The sequence below is a fragment of the Emydura macquarii genome, unplaced genomic scaffold (assembly GCF_026122565.2).
Source record: "Emydura macquarii macquarii isolate MOO-44397 ecotype Brisbane River unplaced genomic scaffold, CSIRO-AGI_Emac_v2 contig_212, whole genome shotgun sequence".
NCBI classification, from domain to species: domain Eukaryota; kingdom Metazoa; phylum Chordata; order Testudines; family Chelidae; genus Emydura; species Emydura macquarii.
In genome coordinates, this window is record NW_027130349.1 from 4399242 (window position 1) to 4423368 (window position 24127).

The 24127-nt window shown below is 41.8% G+C and overlaps 1 protein-coding gene across 5 annotated transcripts in view; it reads left to right on the forward strand.

Moving 5' to 3' along the window:
- The window catches only part of OSBPL1A (oxysterol binding protein like 1A), a 137672-nt gene that overhangs the window by 111758 nt on the left and 1787 nt on the right, over window positions 1-24127 (forward strand). For 3 of the 5 annotated variants that reach the window (XM_067546477.1, XM_067546486.1, XM_067546501.1), the window contains 11 exons: window positions 1604-1679; window positions 4834-4968; window positions 5737-5834; window positions 8030-8212; window positions 9466-9573; window positions 9658-9747; window positions 10051-10177; window positions 14720-14836; window positions 15804-15927; window positions 18019-18109; window positions 21749-21772. In XM_067546477.1, the coding sequence (XP_067402578.1) occupies window positions 1604-1679; window positions 4834-4968; window positions 5737-5834; window positions 8030-8212; window positions 9466-9573; window positions 9658-9747; window positions 10051-10177; window positions 14720-14836; window positions 15804-15927; window positions 18019-18109; window positions 21749-21772 (1173 nt within the window). The remainder of the gene's footprint in view (window positions 1-1603; window positions 1680-4833; window positions 4969-5736; window positions 5835-8029; window positions 8213-9465; window positions 9574-9657; window positions 9748-10050; window positions 10178-14719; window positions 14837-15803; window positions 15928-18018; window positions 18110-21748; window positions 21773-24127) is intronic. The other 2 variants (XM_067546491.1, XM_067546493.1) reach the window with 1 other exon arrangement.

Here is a 24127-nt window from a genome sequence, read left to right on the forward strand (position 1 = left end):
ACTGGCTTTGAGAACAGTATTTCACATTTTGAAAATTTAAGGTATCAGCCCTTGTAAAGCTTTTTTGTTATGGAAGTGTCAGTGAAAGATGCATTCAAAACTGAGAGATCTAACCCAACAAATGAAGTTCATAGAAATTAGTGGTTTTTGCCATTACAAAGGAAGATTATGCACTCAAATTTTCTACAAAAGAACAAAAAAGAAATTGCTGCACTAAAGATCTCCGAAAACATTTATTTCCTTAGTTTGGGGAAGAGAGAGAACCTTCTTGTTCAGGAGCATGGCATGTGGTTGACTATTTTTGACCAAAGTTAATAACAAAAATTTGAGACTTGAGAAACTGTAAAGTGAGATGTTTGTTTACACTGTGGTTTGGGAGTGCCTTGGATAAGATTTGTCTGATTTATTTTCATGGTACCAGGTTTCTGATTGGGATTATCTGGACTAAAGCCCCTTTTACCCAAGACATAAAACTATGCTTAAGAACGTTCATAGGTTATGTTGTAGTTTAGCTGGCCATTGTGGATGTGGTTTTAGCAGCTTAAAGAACTATGCTTTTGCCGATATGAAGTGCTAGGTTAAGGCCACATAATCCACCAGGCATCAAACCATGCTAAAGTCATTTGGTCTAAAGCTGTGTATAGACCTTGCTTAAGCATGTATGTTAGCCCTGTGTAGAAAAGACCTGAGACTTAACTAAGAATAGTTGTACATTTGTCTGTTACATTATTTTTCTGTTGTCCTTCAGTGACTGTTTTCCAGTCCAGATAATAAATGTCACTGTCTTGTATTCATATGCAATACAAAAATGGCTAAATAAAACTTTTTGCTTAGCTTTTTTGCCAATAATACTACAAAATTGAAACCTATTCATGTATAACTGGTTTATCTTCAGTTTCTTTCATGAATATACATTTTCAAAATGGAGGTAGATTTTCCCAGCATGGTGGCAGCAACTAATTTAAGCACTACTTTAGAAATTGATGTACAAAATTCTTTCCACGCCTTCAACACCAGCATTTGATATGGTGTTTGAACTATTGCTTTCTCTAGTTCAGTTTCTCAATTAAATTTGGCCACGGAACCCTTTTGAACTTGATAAATATTTGCGGAACCCCCCAAACTCTTAACAGTATTTTTACATATAGGGCCAAAAAAAATGTCAAAATAAGCAAATTATATACAAACAACTAAGTCAGCATTTCTCAATTAAATTACACTTACACTCCATACCCTCTGCCGAAAAATCCGGGACATCTTCCCTTTTTTGGCGGCGCGGAGAGCAGCTGCCGCGGAATACCAATTGAGAAACACTGCTCTAGATACATAGCAGTTTTAGTCCAAATAAAATTATAAGGTTTGGGGTATTTACATTATGTTCCATGTGCCCTCTAGGGACACTGAGTGAAGTTCACCGAGTCATTTTTTTAATGAAAGTTACCATACCACAAAGAACTCTTAACTTGTGTAGTCCTGTCTTATCAATAAGTCAATTCTGAGAGCCTAAAAGTTAGAGCAATATTAATACATTTTGCTGCCTTGTAAACAGCTGAGTTTATTTTGATGAGAGTAATAAAATGTGGTTTGCTTTCCCACCCCCCAGAACAAGTTTGCCATCTCCAATGTTTTCCAGGAATGATTTCAGTATTTGGAGTATCTTAAGAAAATGTATTGGAATGGTAAGTAAAATATATAAGTTGTGATGAAGAAATTGGTGATTAGAGAGAGCCATAACCATAATTTAAGAGGACCAAAATGTGAATTGAGAAGTTTTTTTGGTTTTGGTTTTTTTACTTGCTTCTTACATTGTGCTTACAACCAAAAAGACCGAGACTGACTCCAAGAGCCAATTTATGCAATAAAGCAAAGGCATTTTCTCGTACTAGTCCTCAAAACATCCTGTAGCATCCAAAGCTCTCCTCAGTCTCATTTTATACTTGCAGTATAAAACCTTCCAGTTTCACCACAGTACTTCAGATGGGTTAGTGAGTAGGTCTGTTCAGTCACATCTGGGCAGCTCAGTAACAGGTCAGCCAGGATCATTGTAGTAGACAAAGGTAGAACACAATCCAGTGGCTGGAAGTTGGTTTGACAAGTTCAGAGTGGAACTAAAGCATGAATATTTAAACAGTGGGGGTAATTAACCACTGGAACAACTTACCAAGCTTTGTTGTGGATTCTCCAGCACAGGAAACTTTAAATTCAGACTCAGTGTTTTTGTAAAAGATGTTCTAGTTCAAACAGGAATTGATTCAAAGAAGTTCTTCTTCGAGTGCTTGCTCATGTCCATCCCATGCTAGGTGTGTGCACGCCACGTACACAATTGCCAGAGATTTTTCCCTTAGTGGTATCCATTGAGCTGGCTCTAGCACCCTCTGGAGTCGCATGCGTATGTGCCGGTATAAGGGCCACCGCCAGCCCTGCACCCTCTGTTCCTTCTTATCGCCTTTGACGGTTGCTGGAACGACTCTTCTTGCTGCAGCAAGGCTTCTTTCCCAGTGGTTTGGACTCTTCTTTAGTCAGATTTGTGTAGTTTTTGTAGTTGGTGTGTATAGTTCTTAGTGTTAGTGTATATAACAGTGTGAGTAGTTGTCCTTGTTGCTGAGGAACTATTCGCCCCAGGGAGTGGGCATGCCCTGGTCCTCGGGCTTCAAGCAGTGTGCCTCTTGCGGCAAACCAGTGCCAGTGAGTGACCCGCACTCTGGCTGTTTAAAGTGTCTGGGGGGAACTCACATTAAAGATAAGTGCCAGATCTGCAGGGACTTGAAACCTCACGCTAAGGAGGTCCGAGACATTTGGCTGAAGGCCAGTCTCATGAAGGTGTCCCTCAGACAAGCATCAGGACCAAGCTGCTCCGAATCAGCACCAAGCACATTGGCATCCGTGCGAAGTGCTCCTCCAGCACCACTTGCGATCTCTGGTGCCCAGGAAGAAGCACAAAAAGCAATACACTGAGAGAGGGTGTTCGCCAGTGCAGGATAGGGACAAACAAGGAGAGGCCAGTCCATTGGGACTGGTGTTGGGCCCTTGTCTTCCTCCCCCAAGCCAGCGATGGCACTGTCAGCTCCGCCTAGGGAGCCCTTCCAAGTGGCAAAGGATCTCTTCTCCCTTTTTGGTCCTGCCGATACCAAGAGGGCAACCAGCCCAGTCAATGGGAGCCAGAGGGGAACAGGGAGCATCAGGCCCCTTCCTAGCACTGGCACCCATAGCTCCCTCTAGGGGCAAATCAGCCATGGTTCCGGCATGATGGTCACAGACTTGTCACTGGCCCCTGATGCTCCGGCACCGTGTGGAGTAAGAAGTTGGGGACCATGGTGGAGCTGTCCTGAGGGATGATTCCTCTCTTAATCCAAGGGAGAAGCTGTTGCTGTGCTCAGGGCATGCCTACGCACCCCCTGCTGTCACCTGACCAGCGGGCCACTGGCGAGATAGACGGGGCCAGTTGAGCGCTACCCTGAAGTATAAGGACGCAAAGAGACTAGATCTTTTTTGGGAGGAAAGTTTTATTCAGTGGTAGCCTCCAGCTACGTATGTCCAACCAGCAAGCATTGCTTGAGAGATACAATTTTAATCTTTGGGACTCCTTGTCTAAATTTAAAGACACTGTGCTACAGGAGGCAAGACAGGAGATTGTAGCCCTCCTAGATGAAGGTAAGAATGTGGCCAGGACCTCTCTCCAGGAGACTCTGGATGCTGTCGCCTCGGCAGCCAGAACAATGCCTTCATCTGTCACCATCAGGCGTTGTTCTTGGCTCCAGTCCTCTGGACTCCCCCACAAGGTCCAGCAGTCTGTCCAGGATCTCCCCTTTTGCAGGCTCCTCTCTTTTTTTCAGAGCAGACAGACATGAGTCTGCATGATCTAAAGGATTCAAAGGTTCCTTAGGCCTTTACACCCCATCAGCTGCCAGGAAGCACTTCAGGGCCCAAATTTAAACTATTTTTTTTTGATTGTATTCATTTTCGTGCTGGCTACTCAAGAACATGTCTTTTCTCCTTTTTTTGGAGTTGGTTAATCATTTATTAGGCTGCTACTGGAACTACCTCAATTAAAAAAAATGCTGTTAATTTGCATAGGTTAATTTAGTATAAAATCTTGGCAGCTAACATGAGAATTATTGGGCATAACCATTGTACTGATCCATTAGTGAAAATAAACACCTTTCTTGCTGGAACTTGACTGCCCCCTCTCGAAACTGAACAAAGAAGAATTAATTTTTTAAACCTATAGTTGAGTTTTGTAGTTTGATGGAGTATCTGGTGATGCCAGTCTGCCTGACAGATCTAACGAATGACGCAGAATAAATGTATGTCTGAATTGGACATTGATTCCACATTGATTAGGTTGGTCAGTTTTTAGGGCAAGAATATGTAGATTTATTTCAAGACTTTATGTAATTTATTCATATTACACACCATAACTTTTTTATTAATCTTTGACCTGGATTCTTGTAACATGATCTGATATATCAAGTAGGGTTCATTTCAGAAGGTTACTCCTATTCCTTCCCCGCTCCTCCTCCCCCCCCCCCCCTCCCCCAGGGCCCAGTTTACTAATCAGGCCTGTACCTAAAGTCTTTGAAATCCTAAGAAACTCTTCTCTCTCTGTGCCCACCACCTGACTGATCCATCTCCTCTTTAGCAATCTTTTCACCAGTGCAAAGGAAAGGTTTAGCTCAAGAAGGTTGTGGCTCTTCTTTTTTCAGAGTTCGCTGGCCAGGTCAAGGGATATTGCACTAGCCTGGCTTCTCTCTAATAAACCAATTACATTCTTGTTACTTTAGGTCAGTGTGTCTAATCTCTTCAGTTTTAACACAGATTTCTGTCCTATGTCAGGAGCTGTCCAAGATCACAATGCCGGTTATTTTCAACGAGCCGCTGAGCTTCCTACAGCGACTGACGGAATATATGGAACATACATACCTCATCCACCAGGCCAGTTCGCTTTCTGGCACAGTTGAGAGGATGCAGGTATTTCATTCTGGTGGCTTAAAATGCTTGTTGTGGTCCATTTGAACAGGTTGAACTGTGGTTCAACTTTCAGCTAAGTACATAAGAATGGCCAGACTAGGTCAGACCAATGGTCCATTAGCCCACTGTCCTGTCTTCTGACAGTGGCCAGCACCGCATGTTTCAGAGGGAATGAACAGAACGGCAGTTCTGAGTGATCCATCTCCTATTGGCCGGTCCCAGGTTCTTGCAATCAGAGATTTAAGAACACCCAGTGCATGGTGTTGTATCCCTGGCCATCTTAGCTAATAGCCGCTGATGGGCCTGTCCTCCAGGAACTTGTCTAATTCTCTTTTTAAACCCACTTTTGTCCTTCACAGCTTTCCCTGACAATGAGTTCCGAAGGCTGGCTGTGCATTGTGTGAAGAAATTACTTAAATTTGTTTTAAACCTGCTGCCTGTTAAACCTTCTGTTGGATAGAGGTGGAGCTGTAATTTGCTGCACACACAACTGTTTTACTAGTTCTGTTAGCCAGTGCTGTTCGGTTGACTCAATGTGTATTCAGTTTTTAAAAACTTGACTATTTCTTAGTTTTTTGCAAAACTATTAAGGTCTATTTCACTCTTTCCAAAACTTACCAGGCCTTCCTCCTGGGAAGAAATTGTATGAGAGACACTGAATTAATTTAACAGAGAAAGATAAAGTTCAATGGAAGTACTTAAAATATAAGTATCAAAGGGCTAAAATCCAACAAGGTTAATTATATTTGTTAATATTGTGTTGAACAGTGTGTAGCTGCATTTGCTGTGTCTGCTGTTGCCTCACAGTGGGAACGTACAGGGAAGCCATTCAACCCACTTCTTGGAGAGACATATGAATTAGTCAGGTAACAAATAGAAACTGCATTTAAGACCAGAGTGCATTTTATGGAATTGGCATGTTTACATAAACACATCGGATGGCTTGCAGACTGCTTTGTGTGTTTGAAAATGGGGCTGCATTTTAAGAGCAGGTGTTAATGTGCTCACAGTGCAGGTTGTCAGCATTTCTGTTACTTCCCCTATATGGGAGTCTAACTTGTCCTTAAATTGCTCTGAATTGAAAAGTTGTCTTTTTTTTTTTTTTTTTTTTTTTTTTTTAAAATTGGAAGTAGCCTTAATAATCGAAGTGATCAGAAAAATCTCAGTTTTGTAATGTATAAACTTGGGTTTCAGATCTATGCTAAACAAAGACTTACTATGTAAGCACACTTTGCCTGGAAAGCAATTGCAGTCTGTTGTGCAAATATCCTTTAAACTGTCACACAAATCTAGATAACGTACACAAACAAGTCTTTTTTTTCCATTGAGAACTAAAAAATAAACTAAGCCACTTTGGTTTTGGCCACTCTTGCCTACCTATTACATCAGGGTCTCATCAGTTGGATACTTAATGTGGATGTTGCAATTTGTAGTCAAAAGCGTCAGTTTAAAATAGCTAAGCCTGCTGGAATTTCTGTTTAGTTTTTTTGGTGGGGGGGAAAAGGGGAGAGAACAATGGCTACAATGGTGCAAGTAGTGCAGTTGCACCAGGACCCCTGAAGTTATGGGGTCCCAACCACTATCCTAGAAATCTGCAGTGGCTGCTGCTGGCAGTAGGACTAGGACAGCTGGGGCCGCCCGAGGTGCGGTTCTGCTGCCTGCCTGCACCGCAGAGTGCTGGCTGCTGATGGTCCTGCCCTGAGCTCATGCGGGGAGCCTGACTACGCTTGCCTGGAGGCTGAGCTGTGTGGGGCATATGCACTGTGCTGTAAGGCTCCACGGCTGTCCGTGCCCTGGTCCTGAGCTGCCCCTGTGGGCGCAAATGCAGGGCCAGGACACTGGGTGCAGGGCGCAGGTGAAGAGGAGCCTGGGGGGGGGGGTGAGGGAGAGGCAGGTGAGGGGAGCAGGAAGCCAGGAGGAGTGGGGTGGGAGCAAGTGAGAGGAGATGAGGAGAAGGGGGAGCCCAGCAGGGTCTGGGATGGAGGTGAGGGGGTTTGCAGAGTGTCAGTAGGGACTGGCAGGGTGGCCGAGCAGATCACCCATTGGTAGGAAAGATGGAACAGGCAGCAGGGCACAGGGATGTGGTGGGGCTAACCTAGGCAATGGGGCACAAAGGGGTGGGCATGCTGCAGGGGCAGTGGAGACAAAGCTGCCAGCCCAGGAAGGATTGGGAGTTGGGGGTCTGAGCTGCAGTGCTAGAGGTGTGGGAGCCCTTTTTCCTGTGACTGCATCCCAGTGGAACCTTCCTTGAGCTTGTGCCAGGTACCAACACCTTGTGCAGCGCAAGGAACCGAAAGTAAGTCTCAAGTAGAAGATGCCAAGGGTGGTGGTGAAGCTAATGGCTCCTTGCTGTAATGATTGTGGGAGGATACAGTAATGGGGATGCTAATATATTTTTCCCATTTAAAAGCACCTCTTCTGATTCTTCAGAAGCTTTCTCCTTCTAATTCAGATCCTTAAAGTTTCCAGGCCATGTGTTGAGGGTAGGAACAAACACTCCCCATTGTAAACATTCCTCCTTGACTTTTGGACTTCTTTGCTTTATTCTGCTCCCCGTATATGGGATTAGGGGTCATACTAGAAACATCTCTTCTATTCCTGTAACTTCTTTACCTAACTTTAGGAGTTCAGTTTGAAGTTCTTGTCTCCCTTTCTTCCTGAAATTTCATTTAGTGCTACGCAGGAGCTGGGGGATAGGAGGGCTGGATCGGGGCTATGGGAGAGTTAGAAAGGGGTTGGAGGGGCTGGATGGGAGCTGGACGGGGTGAATTTCAGAATCAGGAAGAGAGCCCCTAACCTAGTCTTGCACCAGGGCCCTCTGGGGCCTTGCAGAGTTACTGAAAGAAAGATGTGTTGCAGTGAACGTTTTAAATTAATTGGTGACTTAAATATATAGATCTATACCTAGTTGCTATAACTTATGATGATGTATTTCACCATGGGTAAAGGAAATTCTTTCACTACCGTACCAGTTGTATCTGTGAAGCTATCTGAAATGCAAACTTTGTGAACTGTGGAGAACTATGATCCTGAAAATGTTTTTTTATTTTTTATTTTTTAGAGATGATCTTGGGTTTAGACTCCTCTCAGAACAAGTCAGTCATCACCCACCGATCAGTGCTTTCTATGCTGAAGGCTTGAATAACAATTTTGTGTTTCATGGCTCAATTTATCCTAAACTCAAGTTCTGGGGAAAGAGTGTGGAAGCAGAACCTAAAGGGACTATAACTCTGGAACTTCTTGAGTAAGTTGGTCAGGTTAATATATTAGACTTCAGTTTTGAGACTGTGCAGAACAAAAGGCTAAAATATAATGGTCTCTAGTGCTATAATGTGATTTTTTCATATATCCTCTGTTTCACATAGATGAAGCAAACAGTCTTTTTATGCCGTTTGCATATTTCCTGGTTTTATAGCTCATTAAAACAATTTGTAACACACCTGAATGCCTGCTAAGCCTTATTGCCCACTTCATTTTTAGTAATTTCCTCCGGCATGTGTCAACCCTTTACACTTAACAATGTGTCCCACCCGGTGTTTAGCTTGGACGCTCTGGTTGCCTTCTCCAGACCTGAGGAAGGAGCCCTTTGAAGCTTGAAAGCTTGTCCCTTCATTAGAAGCTGGTCCAATAAGAGATATTACCTCACTTCTCTGGTCTCTCTCATATCCTGGGACAAAAACAACTAGCAGGCCCACTGACAGCAATTCCAGGCCCCAAGGCAGAACAGTCAATGGCCCCCCTAGGAAGGGATGGCTGAGATCCAAGTGGGCTTCCACCAGAAGTTTTTACTTATTATGTGTCATGCAGGCCCCTGGGCGGCTGAGGAGGTGGTATCTGCTGCTCAGCTTCCCGGGTCCTTTGGACTCCCCAGGGAGATCACTGATGAACCCAGGAAGCTGAGTAGCAGATACCACCTCCTCAGCTGCTTGCGAACCTGCATGGTGCATAATAAATAAGGTCAGCTCAGGGGAGGGGCAGAGAGTATGCATGCATGATGGGGGGCCTCGGAGGAAGTGGGGCTTTGGAGGAGAGGAAGATATGCATCTCTCCTCCCATCCGCCTGGGCCCTCTTAAATCCCCGGGTCCCTGGGCAATTGACACCCCCCCCCCATCCACCTCCATCCCCCGTTGGTGGGCCTGACGGCTACAGCAACACTGCAAGCAGAATTGTACAATTCACTGGTACCCTGACTTGTGTAGGCTTCAGATAATTAAGGCCCTAATCCTGCAAACACTTACATGCACTTAACTTGACTACTGTAACTTAACTTGACTTGCCAGTAGTAGTTGCACTGAAGCTGCCATGCTAAGGAGTTGACAAAATCAAGCAGTGTCTCCTATTTTTGCCCCACTATGCGTGGCTGGTACATCTTATTTCCTTGATTTGCTGCCAGTAACAAATGTTGGAGTTCCAGAACCAGGTACTTTCTGTAGAGTCATTCAAGAATATTGTTTAAAGGTGTGATTATGTCAGCAGTTGTTTTTCCTCTTTTTCAGACACAATGAAGCCTACACATGGACAAATCCTACTTGCTGTGTGCACAATATTATTGTGGGTAAACTTTGGATTGAGCAGTATGGAAATGTAGAAATAACTAATCACAAGTAAGCTGGAATATGATTTGCTAATTTACTAGGTTTTCAAACAAATAATTTCAAAGTAATTTGAGCTTCATGTTTCTTCCTTAGAACTGGTGAGAAGTGTGTATTAAACTTCAAACCATGTGGGCTTTTTGGGAAGGAGTTACACAAAGTTGAAGGCTACATTCAAGACAAAAGGTAAAAATCCTATCTTAATTAGACCTACTGTTCAATAAAATGCTACTTAAATTTTTATTATAGCTATATGTGAGAAGTGTTGGAATTAAATATTGTTGCAATATATTGTGCCAAGGGCCTGATTACTTTTTGTTTGTTTTTTAGGGTAACTTCTGTAGCAATCTTAATGTATAGTAAGATTTGGAATTCAGTCTTAAATCTGTAGGAAACTCTTTTCATAAGGGTTAAAATTAAAATCTGACAACAGTAAAACGAACTTCATAACTTGTTTAAGCTCTTCCTAAAGTTAGTCTTTTTTGACAGCAAAAAGAAACTTTGTGCACTCTATGGGAAGTGGACTGAGTGCTTGTACAGTGTTGACCCAGCTACATTTGAAGCTTACAAAAAAAATGACAAGAAAAATACAGAAGAGAAGAAAAACAGTAAACAGGTATTAGACATGTAATGAGGTGGTGTGTTAAAGGCACAATAGTACACTTAGACTGCTGTTAAGGTGTCCTTAGGCTTGTTACTGTTTTATACATTTTAAATTTTCTTTTCCCTTAGATGCTTGCTTTCTTGGTAGGAATTTAGTAAGATTCAAAGAGGGATTGGACATATACTATATGCATTAATTATAATAATTCTGGTTATTGTTATTCAAACAGTTTTGGAAGGGTTAAAATCCTTGTTCTTCAGGGTTTCAGCCAATATCAAATTAAGGATTCTCATGAAACCGTCATGAGAGCAGATTTCCCCACATCTGCCTACTGTGGGGTTCTTTCATCCTTCTCCTGAGTCACTGGATGTTGACTGCTATTAACGATGGGATAATGGGCTAGATCCTTGGTTCTCAACCAAGGGTACACATACCCCTGGGGGTATGCAACGGTCTTGCAGGGAGTACATCAGCTAATTTAGTTATGTAGCCAGTTATAAAACTAGGCAAATTAAAAGCACAAGTGAAGTCATACAGACTGAAATTTCATACAGACATTGACTTGTTTATACTGCTCTATATATACTATTAAGTACAATATTTATATTCCAATTGATGTATTTTATAATTATATGGTAAAAATGAGAGAGCCAGCAATTGTTCAGTAATAGTGCGCTGTGACGCTTTTGTAGTTTTATGTCTGATTTTGTAAGCAAGAAGTTCTGAAGTGTGGTGAAATTTGGGGGTACGCAAAACAAATCAGACTCCTGAAAGGAGTACAGTACCCTGGAAAGGTCAAGAGCCACTGAACTAGATGAACCACGGATCTGTTCTAGTACGGAAATTCCAATCTAATGCTTCGCAGGCCCATAAGTAGGGCCCTGCCAAATTCACAGCCATGAAAAATTCGTCATGGACCGTGAAATCTGCTCTGTCCTGTGAAATCTAATCTTTTGTGTACTTTTACCCTGTCCTTCAGAGCTGGGCAGCTGAAGAGTCGTGACTGCTGGCTGGGCACCCAGCTCTGAAGGCAGCACCTCAGCCGGTAGCAGTGCAGAAGTGTGGGTGGCATACCGCTGTCGTCGTGACATGCTGTGCCACCCTTATTTCTGGGCTGCTGCTAGAGGGCAGCACTGCCTTCAGCACTGGGCCACCTGTCCGGCAGTCACCGCTCTCCGGCCACCGAGTGCTGAAGGCAGCATAGAAGTAAGGGAGGCAATGCCGCAACCCCTCTGTTGCAACCCCCTTTTCTGACAGGGCCTCCAGTTTGAGAAATGCTGAAACTTAAAAGGTTTTACATGCTTATAGTTTGCTGTTTTAAAATGCACATTCATGGATTGTGACGACATCACGACTTTAAGATTTAAATAGCCGAAACCATGATATTCAAGATTTTTAAAATGCTATGACTGTGAAATTTGCAAAAATGGACCATGACTTTGGTAGGGCCTTATCCATATCTATCCTGCGTATGGATGTGTGTTTAGACAGATTTCATAACTTGGAGAGGAATGTCATATTTTGCAGGTTTTGTAAGGATTCTTTCACTGCTCTGCTCTGACTTTTACATTCGGCATTGTCACAAATCTCATTCTTCAAGTTTCTGTAACCCATTACATTACTCCTTAACAGCTCTTTCAGTAGAAAAATGCTCTCTTAAACCGACGATAGTGAAGGTTCTTATGGTAGTTCTATATAATTGCCATCACCCATCTCAAATGACTTAAATGACTTTTACGAAAAATCTGAGAATCTTAAAATAGGTGATCGCCCATCCACACCACTGAAGAACCTTACAATGGTTTTTTATTCCTTTGCCCTGTTAGCGTCTAACCTCTCTAAAGGCAAGTGTCCCTGTGTTAGATTTATATTATTGCTGTACATGATAGAGCTCCTGTGCTTGTTATCAAGAGAGCTCTGGGAATTACCACCCTTTGTGAGGCTGCACCTCTGAGCCTTGGGAGAAGGAGAAAAGAAAAAATATACCCTGCACACTTGTTATCATCCACCTACTAGTTTGTTTTCGCAGGCAATACTGATGATTACTTTGAATGAAATACTTCTGTGTACAAAGCTCAAGCTTCAAGTTACTTTTGGCTTTTCATGGTCTTCTACTTAGTAAAATATACTTGTCTACTTTGCTTTTCACCATTTAATTCTTAAGAGAATTTTGTATAACATTTAACTGAGTCCACTACTCAGAATTTTATTTTCTATAGTTAACTTTTGAGTGTCTTTTTCCCTCCACTTCTCTGACTGGAAGAGACTCTAAACATCTGTATCAAGTGTCTAGTCTGTCTGATTTTGGGAGTTGGCACAGTAACTTAAAGTGCAAAATCTGCTGAAGAATGTTAATTAAAACTAGAACTGCTTAGAAAATTGGCAAATGAAACTAAAAGAATCTAGTGACAACATGTGTTTTCTGGCCATATCTTAGAGCTGAGAGTCCTTCTCAGTCTTTCTTTTTATTTAAAAACACCCACCCCCAGCAGCCTGGAATGTTTGTGCTAATGTTCTCCAAAGTGAGAATGACTGGGTTGCTAGTTATGGGGGTATTACCTCAAAGCTCTGTGGGTTAGATCTACAAAGGGACTTGGATGCCACTGAGAACCCCCCACTGAGCTGGTGCCTAAATTTCCCTCGGTGCTGAAGTTTCCACTCGTGGAGTACCCTAGATACCTATGTTTCTGCCAGCAGCATTCACAAAGTCAACTCAGTCCTGATGTGGCCAAGCAGTTCAGCACCCTAGCTCATGTCTAGGACCTTGCAGGATTGTCAAAGTGGGCTTTCCACCACGATCTCACCTGCAGGGCCCAATCCCTGAGAACAGGTGAAACATGCTTCCAGTTTGTTGTCTCTCTTTGTAACTTACGTGATGTTTATGTATATATTGAAACATAGTCTGAAACACACAACCACTTATGAGCTTCCATCAAACAGTATAATTTATAAATGGTCTGGTGCTTTATTTTTGGATGAGTTTGTTTTTGATGCAGGGCTTCTTTCTTTTGATCTTGCAGCATTTTACCTGAATTTCTTTGTCATTCTATTCTGTAAGGGGTACTAATAGCTCTTTGGAAATCAGTGTGCTAGCGCAGCCCAGGAATATCCAAGTGAGAGTTGCGTTGGCAGATTGACAGCAACCAAGGCATTAAATCTACTATACATGATATTCTGGTTACTTTGCAGCCATCTTCAGTATTGAAAGCACCCAATGAAAATGGTTTAGTAATAAGACTAACTTCTAATGAAGATTGGCCTCCTTTTGTGGATGGGTCCAAATCATGTCAGAAGGGTTCAAAACCAAACTCTAGCCTAAGTTTCTCTGTGTGCTGAAATGCAGATATATCAGTTGGCCTTCTTTACACTGCCTGGCCTAACCATCATGAAACAACTTCATTCACAACAGGACTTAGACCATGCTTATGTCTAGGAAAATGTTTGTGTATGGAACCATTGTGTTCCTCTGTCTTTGCTTGGAGTGCTGTTAATCGTCAAAGATCTCTAAAGGTTTTCCCATGCTGGGGTGGAACCATATTACATCTAGAACTAACTGTAAACTAACACACTGGGACAGAAACTGTCATCCGGTAACCTCAGCATATAACAAGCTTTGGTTTAGTCTAGCAGTAAGCTAAGCTGTGGTGGCTGAGCTGTTACTAAATCGTGCCAACAGCTTTGGACTTCAGGTTTATAGTACAATTTAAGAGCATTGGTTAAAATGTGTCTTTAAGTTCCGTCTACGCTGCTGGACCAAAGCACATTTTAACCAATTGGAGAACAATCTACCCCTCCCATAATAACCCTCTACTGCCCTGGCTAGTTTGGATGGAAACTTAAGCAGTATTCTCAGCAAGGTATTAACCATGGCACAATTCTGTCTTCCCAGCCAGTGTGCACCAACCGTGACTGTTCACAATCAACATTCTAGATTAGCTAGCCTCTTCTCAGAAGAGCATTTGTTTAACATGTTCCTTGTTTACACTGTTGATATGATGGTGTCAGTGGCGCTTAAGACCCCATGTGCTGAACAGCAGTAATGCAGCACTTACATATACACACGTTTCCTTAATACAGAAGAATAAAGAAAAAGTGTAAACTAACTTATGTTTTAGGAGTGTCCCCCACTTTAACATGAGTGTCCTCTAAGGTGGTGAGAAACGAATGGTAACTGCAAAACGTGGATTTGAAAGCACCTATCTCTCAATAGCTGCACATTGAATAATAGATGTAAAGAAACTATTGGCAGAACTGTCTAAATAGAATGGCTTTTGTTTTTTCGATTTCTGAGTTAATGGCTCTTCTAATCTTGACATGCATCTAGAAAAGCCAGTGGGTGTTAAGATGATTACTTATTTTGCCCCTTTGGCTGAAGTACTGGGGCAGTGAATGTGTGTTCTGTGATGGCACGTTTCTTGTCTTTTTATGGGTTCATGTCTTAGTCTCATTTGAGTGTCGCTTCTGTGTAGGACTGTTCAATGGTTTGTGTTTAAGGTTAGTTAAACAAACAGCCTGTGACTCAGATAACTTTTCTTGTATTTGTGCTGCTTATAGGTGGGCAATTCTGAAGAACCAGATGAAATGCCTCTGCCAGATTCTGAAAGTGTGCATGTTGTTCCTGGAAGTGTTTTACTCTGGAGGATAGCTCCAAGACCTCCAAATTCAGTACAGGTTAGCCAGGATTCTCATTAAATGTTTTGTGCTTTGATAGTCTGTTTAAACTGTAAAATGTACAGTGACCATCTTAGTCACTGCTTCCCTTGCTCATGACGCAGGTGTTAAAATAAACTTTTTTCCAATATAATAAATTTTTGATGTAATGAATTTGAACATCCCCAACACAAACTATAATGAGCTATGTAATGTGGAAATGAATATGTAGACATCATATTGTAGATGGACAGACCAAGATGCGTGCTTGGCTTCTTTCTGCCTTAACTTCTCCATAGAATCACTGATTCATCCACTTATGATGAATTAGGCACTTGCTCGACTTAGCAGTGGCATGGAGGATTCACTGTCCCACTGTGTTGCCACATAAGTACTGCCATCCATTTAGGAGGCTGGTTTAGCGCAGGATGGCCTCTCATCAGAAGTGTCCATAGAGGAGCAGAGTCTGCAAAAGCTATGCAAGATAAACTATGGAGTACAAAAACCTGTAAGTCAGAGGAAGTTTGTATAACATGCGTGGATATATGAAGATCTACTGAGCTGAACAGACAGCTGAGCAGGGCAGATGAGTAATGTGTAGCTAGAGAGATCTGGAAGCAGAAACAGAAAATAGGGTTGGGTGGTCAGGTGTGCAGAGACAAGGCCAGAGGACATAAGGAAAGCCTCTAGAGGATGAAGAATAAGGATAGATAGAGGGAGGGAGAAACAACCTATTTGGCTTGTCAAATCTCATTTTAGACATGAGCATAAAGGTTGACCCACATATATCTGGCACACTTTCACCTTGCTAGTATCTTAACATTCCTACTAGATAATACTTAAGTGATTAGAAATTGGCTGAAGTTGTATGTTACTACTACAAGTTATATATAGTGCCCTTTGATTTTCAAAATCATTCTTTTTATATGTGAAGACTCTGGAAGCCAGAACATTCATAAAGTAATCCCTTAATTTTTGTCTCTTTCAGATGTACAATTTCACTAGCTTTGCTATGGCTTTGAATGAATTAGATAAAGAAATGGAGAGTGTTATTCCTAAAACTGACTGCCGGTTACGGCCAGATATAAAAGCTATGGAGAATGGTGAAATAGGTAACTATTTTCAAATAAAAATATAGCATTTATTGTCAAAGTTGAAAGACTGGCAGGAATTTCAGCTGAAAGTACTATTGTAAGCAACAACAAGTCATCTCTACTGATAAGCATGCTTTTTTTAAGTGGTGGAGCACACCTTTGAAATACCCCCTTGTAGGGGTGAGTGAAAATGTTTAAATGTATAAGCTTTATGCCAGGCATGTTACCTGTACCTTCATTATAAACATTAATTTTTTACTGTTTTAATAAATAAGAGTGAAGCAACTGAGGCCTAGATAGAAGGCACCGAATGCTTCCTATTAAAACTTTTTAGTTGGTCCTTTTTATAAAGGCAATAGCAGAGTTGTGAAGTTTGCCATGATGTTTAGAACTAGCTTCTGCATACAAAGTCTTTCGTTAATCCGCTATATAAAACATTTTCTTTATATCAATCAATCCAAAATACCAATTTCAGTAATGAGATTGAAACTATTGAAGTTAAATTCCCCTCAAAAGGAGTGTGTGCTCACTATAAAATTATTCACAGCAAGAGGTTGAGAAAAAATATAGGCCAGAGACTTCATTAGGAAGAAATAAGCGATTCTTCTAAGAGTCTGTGTGGAACTAATACAAATTTATGCATCTCCTAATCTAGACCAGTGGTTCTCAACCTATTTACTATTGTAGGCCATATCCAATGCTACCTGTATGGCCCTGAGCATGACACATGGCCTGCAGCTGTGTGCTGATTTGGCTGCAAGAGAGCCACAGTTTGAGAACCACTGATCTAGATGCATCTAATGTGCCTATTGCCATGATGTCAGTGCAGCATTTACTGATGCATGTACAGTGAGAATACAATTCTCTTGGAGCATGGTCTGGTGCTCGACATTTGATTTGTGATACTTGCTTTGGAGGGGTTTTATAAGGGACCAATAGGCTTCCCCCTCTCTGCTGCCTGATATCCAGTTTGTGTGAAAGCAGCTTGACTTGAAGGATAGAATCAGGGACTAAAGACCTAGATTCTATTCCTGCTGGGTGACCATGGGAAAGTTACTTCACCTCCTGTGTCTCTGTTTTATCACCTGTATGATAAGGCTAACACTTTTTAACCTGATTTAGTGAGATCTTCTAAGGCTTTTTAAAATACACAGTAGACAAGTTGATTCCTTTGACTAGTCTGATCAGTTGCTGCCTTTCCCTGTAAATTCTGTGGCGAGTGGAAGTAACTCATGCTGCATTGCATCCTTACTTACCAAAGTATTTAGTATTCCATTCTTATTTGACAAAACAGATCGTCACTGCATGTTAGTACATCAATATCCCCACGCTGTGTAGTGGTGATAGTATCTGTCTCTACACAGCAGTCATGTTATCACAGACTGAGTGCCACAATAAGCCTGTGGAGCTGGAGAATTAGAGAGACTGTAAATCAGGAGAATTGCTTTGGTAACTATTTTAAACTCTGATCATTAATTAAATGCTCTTTGAAGATTGTCTGTCATGCACAGCCATACCATACCTAAATGACATCATGTAACCCGCTTTGTCAGTCTAATTGTCTGCATTTATCTAAGTACCCCACAAGCACTAATGAACTTACCCGTGCCAACTTCCTTGTGAAGTTATGAAGTATTTTCCCCATCTTATAGATAGATAATTGAAATAGATATGAAGCAACTTGACAGATCTCACACATTTGTGGCACTGGTGGGAATCGAATCCAGGTCTTAATCCAGTCCAGTAATATAGTCATTTTCCTTCTGAAGGAATTCTTAGAGCCCCTCTTCTCACAAGAACTGCAACAAATTCTCAGGTTCCCTAGGTCATGGCTCAGCCCACAGTTTGGGTGTAGAGACAGGTCTTGATGTATATGATCAATCTGACTGGCAGAGCTTGTCCTTTAGTTGGCCTTACTTCTAAAACAGAAGTGTTTATCATAACCTTGCCTCTCTGCTCTGCTGGCTCGACATCTCTTAAAAGAGAAGTTTTAAACTGGCATGATCTGACAGAATCAGTGTTGGAAACAAGTTGTCTTCAGTATAACAGTGGCTTCAGTAAAAGCGATCAGGAAACTTCAGATTTTCTTTAAATTCTATTCCTTTTCAGATACAGCTAGTGAAGAGAAAAAAAGGCTAGAAGAGAAACAAAGGGCTGCTCGCAAAAACCGGTCCAAATCCGAGGAAGACTGGAAAACAAGGTCAGTGCACGTGGTAATGTTCTTGGCTGTTCAAGTTAGGTGTTTGAGAATTAACCTGTGTGTGGACAATCACTGGAACAGTTGATGACCCCTTCAGCTCTGCTGCTAATATCACATTTGAGAACTCGGTCAGAGTATTTGTCATGCCTGGTTTAGACAGGAATGTATCGGGCTCACTTTAACACCAGCCCTGTTTCATTTCCTACTAGCCCCACCCCTGTCTCTAAACACTGTCACGTTTGCTGAGTATCACTTGTTCTGTTAAGAACAGAGTTGTTGCCACTGATGCTCGCTCACTCTGACACTGTGTAGCTTGTGATGGTGTGCAGCTGACCAAAATACTGATTCCTCCAGTTGGATATTAAGTTATGTAACTTCACATCAATGGCTCCCCCCAAAACCACCTAGTTTTATTCCTGTGGGTGCATCTTTGCGAAACACTACACGAAGGGTTGTTCCTTTTCCAAGAACTACAATGGAAATCAATCAGGTATATTTATTTAAGACACTACTCGTGTTATATATCCTATGACCTGTTTGCTTCCTGCAAGTTGGCATAATGTCCTGCCTGGTCAATAAACCGGACTACTGCACTGTGAATATTCTGGCGAACTTCACAACTGGAAAGGCTGGGGCAAAATTCTAAATGAGAGCTGAGATTTCATAACTCTCTTCCTTGCCACCTCCTCTAGAAATACTTGGCAACCCATCTTGGCCAAGATTCCCAGGTATTGAACTGTTTGTTTGACCTGAAAGTTAAGTCTCTCCTGACCTCCTGGGTCTTCCCAGAGTCAAGCACTTTGAATGGCATAAGCCTGTGTCAATAGTAGATGCATGACCATAAAACCATACCACAATTTGTCAGCCAATTAAGCAGATCATATAATTATAAACGAAGCTTTGAGACTTGAAGTTCTGTCAGTGCCAAGGTCTGTCATTCTGCTAGATTTTTTTCCCCAACTTTGTTTAAAATCCACTTCAGTGACATCTCTCCTCTATATACATGTGCTTCTGAATTCCTCACTGAAAAAAGAACAGCTTTTGAAAGTGTTCTGCTGTTTCTCCTCTCTCCCAATGTCTCTGAGGTTCTGTTTTACAAACAGCTTGTAATATTTGAAACCTTAGGCCTTCTGTCTCTGATCTACGTTTTAATAGTTTAACTGGGAGTTCTGTAATCTACATAATGCATAGATCCTTCAGAAGGATACTTGGGCTCCCAGCATTTGGCATTAAAACCCTTCAATCCAATAACTTACAGCACCCTGCTGTAGGTGGATGATACGGGAAAGCAGAAGGGCATTGGAGCATTTATTTATCCATTCTACTTTCCCTTACCTTTTTTGGATTGCACGTTAATCATAATGTGGTAGACTCCATGTTCTCGAAGCACCGCCCGCACGCTCCTCCTTCTCTCTAGAGCTTCATATAGGCTTCCTGTTACCGTATCGTCGTCTAAACCTAGTTGGAAGTCGTTCAGATCTTATAAAGTAGTAAGATGGAGCTGCAGTTCTTCAGACCCCCCAAATTCCTTCCCCTTCCAGGCCTGAGAATGTATATTACCCTTCAGTCATCTAGATATTTAGGGCTTTAAAAACAAGCTACTTGGCACTGTACAGAACACCCTTTTAATTTAGGGGTCACAGCTGCTATCCTGAAATAGGATGAGGCTACTAATGGCTAAGCAAGCTAAGAATGTAAACCCGCATAGGATGTCTTCAGAGCGAAAACTAAAAGCACGTTTTTCTCTCTGGACTCGGTCAGCACACGGTACAAAGCAGTAGTGTTGTGCACTGTCTCCTCCTGTTTTTCCTAAATCCATCCTCGTATTTTTTATAAAAATACATAATGCAGTAAGCATGTAAGTTCAATTCCATGTTCTTCATGCATGAGTCTGACAGCGTTTCTCAATTAAATTTGGTCGCGGAACCCTTTTTAACTTCTGCAGGGCCATGCGATACCCTCCGCTGAAAAATCCAGGACATCTTCCCCTTTTCGGCGGCGCGGTATCGGCTGTTTTCAGCGGCGCGCGCTGTCAGCTGTTTTCGGCTGCGCTGTCAGCTGTTCGCGGAACCCTGAAATTCATCTTGCGGAACCCCAGGGTTCCACGGAACACCAATTGAGAAACACTGGTCTAAGAAGTCATTAAAAAGCTTTGGCAATGACATGCAGTTCCCTGAAATTCTTCAGCTCAGTTTCCTAGTGGAAGTTACTCTTCTGAAGCATTAAGATCAATGTGCTGTGGTAACTCAGGGCCACTTTACAAACAGCTTGAAGGGCCACCTGCTGTTCTGTGCCAACACTTTATCACCAGTCAGATCACTGTGCAGTCAGCTAATGTCAGTGTTACTTTGAGCTACCCCCGTCCTTCTGGACTAGTAGATAAAAGTGCCCGTCACCCCCTTGAATATGAAAACTGATGCCGGCTTCAAAAGCACTACGGCATGAATTATAATGAGGTTTCTCAATATCTGCAATTCACCTCTGCTTCCAGACTTGAAGACCCTAGATAGTAAACATGCAGGTTATTTGTTGCAGAGAACAAAGTGCCTGTTTATATAAACCTGAATTACTCTGGCAGAGGGGAAGGAATTTCCTGCCTGTGCTAGGATTCCTGTATGCTAACAACCTTCTTGTCCTCCCTGTTTTCTCCTTCCCCCCACCAGTGCGCCATAGCAAACAACCTTTGTAATGGCTGAAATTTGAAACTCCACTGGGGTCCTCAGTAGTCCACAGTTACTATTCTAGCCTTTCTTCTGACGACAAGAAAGGCACATCTAAGGTTGGATGACAGCTGAAGTCCAGCTACAAGAATACGAAGACTAAAACTAAGCCACTGCAAACTTTCCCTATTTTCCCCCAGCTTTTTTTTGTTTCAAGTCCTTCCCTGCCCTTGAACCCAGGATGCCTTGTGCACGAACAACTTATTTTGCAGTTGTTTGAATCTCATTAGTTTTGCGCTCAATACTGAGATTTATTTTACAGTAGTGCAAAACAGCACAGCAAAAGAAACTTGAGTAAGGGAACCTGCAAAGCAATATGATGAGTGGATTTAAATCCTCACCTTCTCCCCCACCCACCCACAATTATGAATTTAAGTGAGTGAGGAATTTGCAACATAGTTCAGAAAAGTCAGTGGGGATGTGCCTTCCCAGATACAACTTTGCTGAACCTCTCACTGTTGTCACTACTCTTTGGCAAGCCAGTATAACTCTTCCTTGACACACCAATTGTGCTTTGGAATTTAGACTAGAATATCTAGCTGAAGGTTTCCAGTGGGCTCAGCACCAGACTCGCTGAGACGACTCATCCTATTTCTCTCTACCATAAATTGAGCTCTGCTAACTAGCATGTAGCTGGGTGTGGGGGGTTATTACATCTTTTGAGAAGTGCTTAATGATCTTATTCCAAGACAAGCATTGTAATGGAGCAGCACCTTGCTTCTGGAATGCCACGTAGCCTCTGAGTTTGGATCTATAAGTCGTACCTTTTTGAGAATGCTCCTATTGGTAAGCAAGCCCATTGCTTCCACACATCCACATTCCAATTGTTAAAGCCAATTAATCATACAGTGTTTGTTCTAAGCAGAATGTCTACTTGTAACTTTAAGCTGCTTTTTTTTTTTTCCTTTTCCAACTGAAGTCGTCTGACAGCCCAGGGTTCCAGGTTTGGACTTGTCTGATTCCCTTCTCTCCCCACCCCCACTTTTTGCTTGCTTTCTCGAAGTGCTTGGCTTGGTTTGCCCTAAGACTAGCATAGAACAATGGTTTTGTAGTAATTCTGAATAATATTTGGTGAAGTTCTGGACACACTTGGTCTCTTCTCCCTTGTCAGAATGCCAGGGCTTATTTGTTTGTGACTGTGAACAATCAAGTGTGTGTTCTAGGTTTCCTTACCTTAACAATTACTATACGTATACAGTAAATGTAATAGGTAGGCACTGCATGCATTCCAGAGACTTCCTATCAGTTTCCTCATTATGAGGAATTCTTCAGTTTTCTTAAAATGGAAAAACAAAGTAGAAGGGTAAAAATCTAGATGGCTTTATGGTCTCTCCATCTAAGAAAATTATGCAGAAAACAATTTACATTTGGAGATGAACCCTTCTGCATATTTCCAGAAGCTTTATTTAGATCCTGTTTAGGGAACGTAGCTTAATATCTGCAATGATGCAACCATCATTAACTCACTGCAGAAAAGTGCACTCCCTAGGGCAGTATCCCTATCCTTTTGTTTAGTACTGTCCTTTTTTCATAATGGGCAGGATTTTCAAAAGTGGACTAATGATTTTGGGTGCCCAGTTTGAGACACCTAAAGGCATCTGACATCTGAGAGGGTGGGTGGCTTAGCTGTTTCTAGAAAATCAGTATCAAGTAGAGCATCCAAAATCACTAGTCTACTTTTGAAAATCATGGCTAATGTTTTTGGTCTAAAGACTGTTAAGCTCCTTGGGACAAAGACCTTGTCTTTCATTAAAGCACAGAGAACGCACATAGTGTTGCAAGTAATATTGGAGCTCCCTTCTCCTCCAACTGCTCCAAGTTTAGTGGTTGATCTAGTATACCTATATCCTTCACATCTGTAGTCCCCACTCCATACTAATTACAGTGGGTGCGTGAACTCTAACACTATCCTCAGTAAGCTAAATTTTGCTTGTACAGCACCACCCATTGGAAATACGGTGCACATTTTTAACGGGGAGGGGTAATTAACCATTGGAACAGCTTAGCAAGGGTCATGGTGGATTCCCCATCACTGGCAATTTTGAAATCAAGATTAGATATGTTTCTAAAATATGCGGTAGGAATTACCGAGGGGAAGTTCTCTGGCCTGTGCTGTGCAGGAGGTCAGACTTAAACGATCACAATGCTCCCTTCTGGGCTTGAAATCTGTGAACTAGTAGTAGTGGATCAGATATAAGTAGTGTAACAGTTTTGCTGCATCTTCCAGTCCTTGCTCTCCTCAACTAATACTTGGCACAGTATAAGAATGTTATAAATACTTGGACAGCTTGCTGCAAAAATGTTGTTGTACAAGGTATAGTAGACGTATGTCACCAACATTTTTTGATCAAGAAAGAACCTGCTAGTTTGTAACCTCATTTTATTCTGTAATAAATACCGACTATAGTCGGTAATAGAATTTTGTGTGTGTGTGTGTGTGTGTGTGTGTGTGTGTGTGTGTGTGTAAGTAAGTAATATAAAAGCACTGCTCTTGGCCTTTTTATTTTTTAAAGAAGCAAAATTTGTATTACCAAAAGACCGAATATGCTAAACTTCCGTTCTATTAAAAAAGCTTTCTGAAACCTTATGGTGATCCTGAGTAGTCTCTTGTGCTTGAAAGATTTTAACTGCAGTGGAATATACAAAGCATTAATTTTTCTATGGCTAATTAACCTCCAGAAGGAAGTTGAGGTGTTAACCACAAAGCAGTTTACAGCAGGTGTATTCACATGCCATGATCACTGTTTATTTGGCAAAATACAGCAGGTAGATTTTTAAAAAAATCCTGTTCACCGAGAGCCGATGCTGTGTAATCAGTTGTTGCTGTGAGGCAGAGAAGACTGACTGGGCACAGATTTAAAGGTGAATAAAGACTGGGGAGAAGGTTGACAAACTGCATGTTATGTTAATAGGGGTGTTGCTATCAGCGTGAATACCTTTTGAGACTTATCCAGGCTGTGGTAAGATGTACTTGCCATATAACATACCCAGCGGTATGTGTTCGTTTGTATCTTATGATGTAATATTGCTGGGGTAAAGGGAGCAGAGTTGCTGACACTCAAGCCATAAAAGGACTCCATGCTACATCAGAAGGGTACTTACCAATAGTATGGCTTCTTAGTACATCTTACCTTACAAATGTGTAACCTTCACTATGTTTGTATATATACTGTAGAGCTGGAAACATTTGCAGACTTGAAAAATAAGTGAACTTACAGTATTTATAGCAATAGGCAAGCAGACTCTGTTAGGAGCCATGAAACTAACTTGATGTGAATGAGACCAATCTCATGCCCTA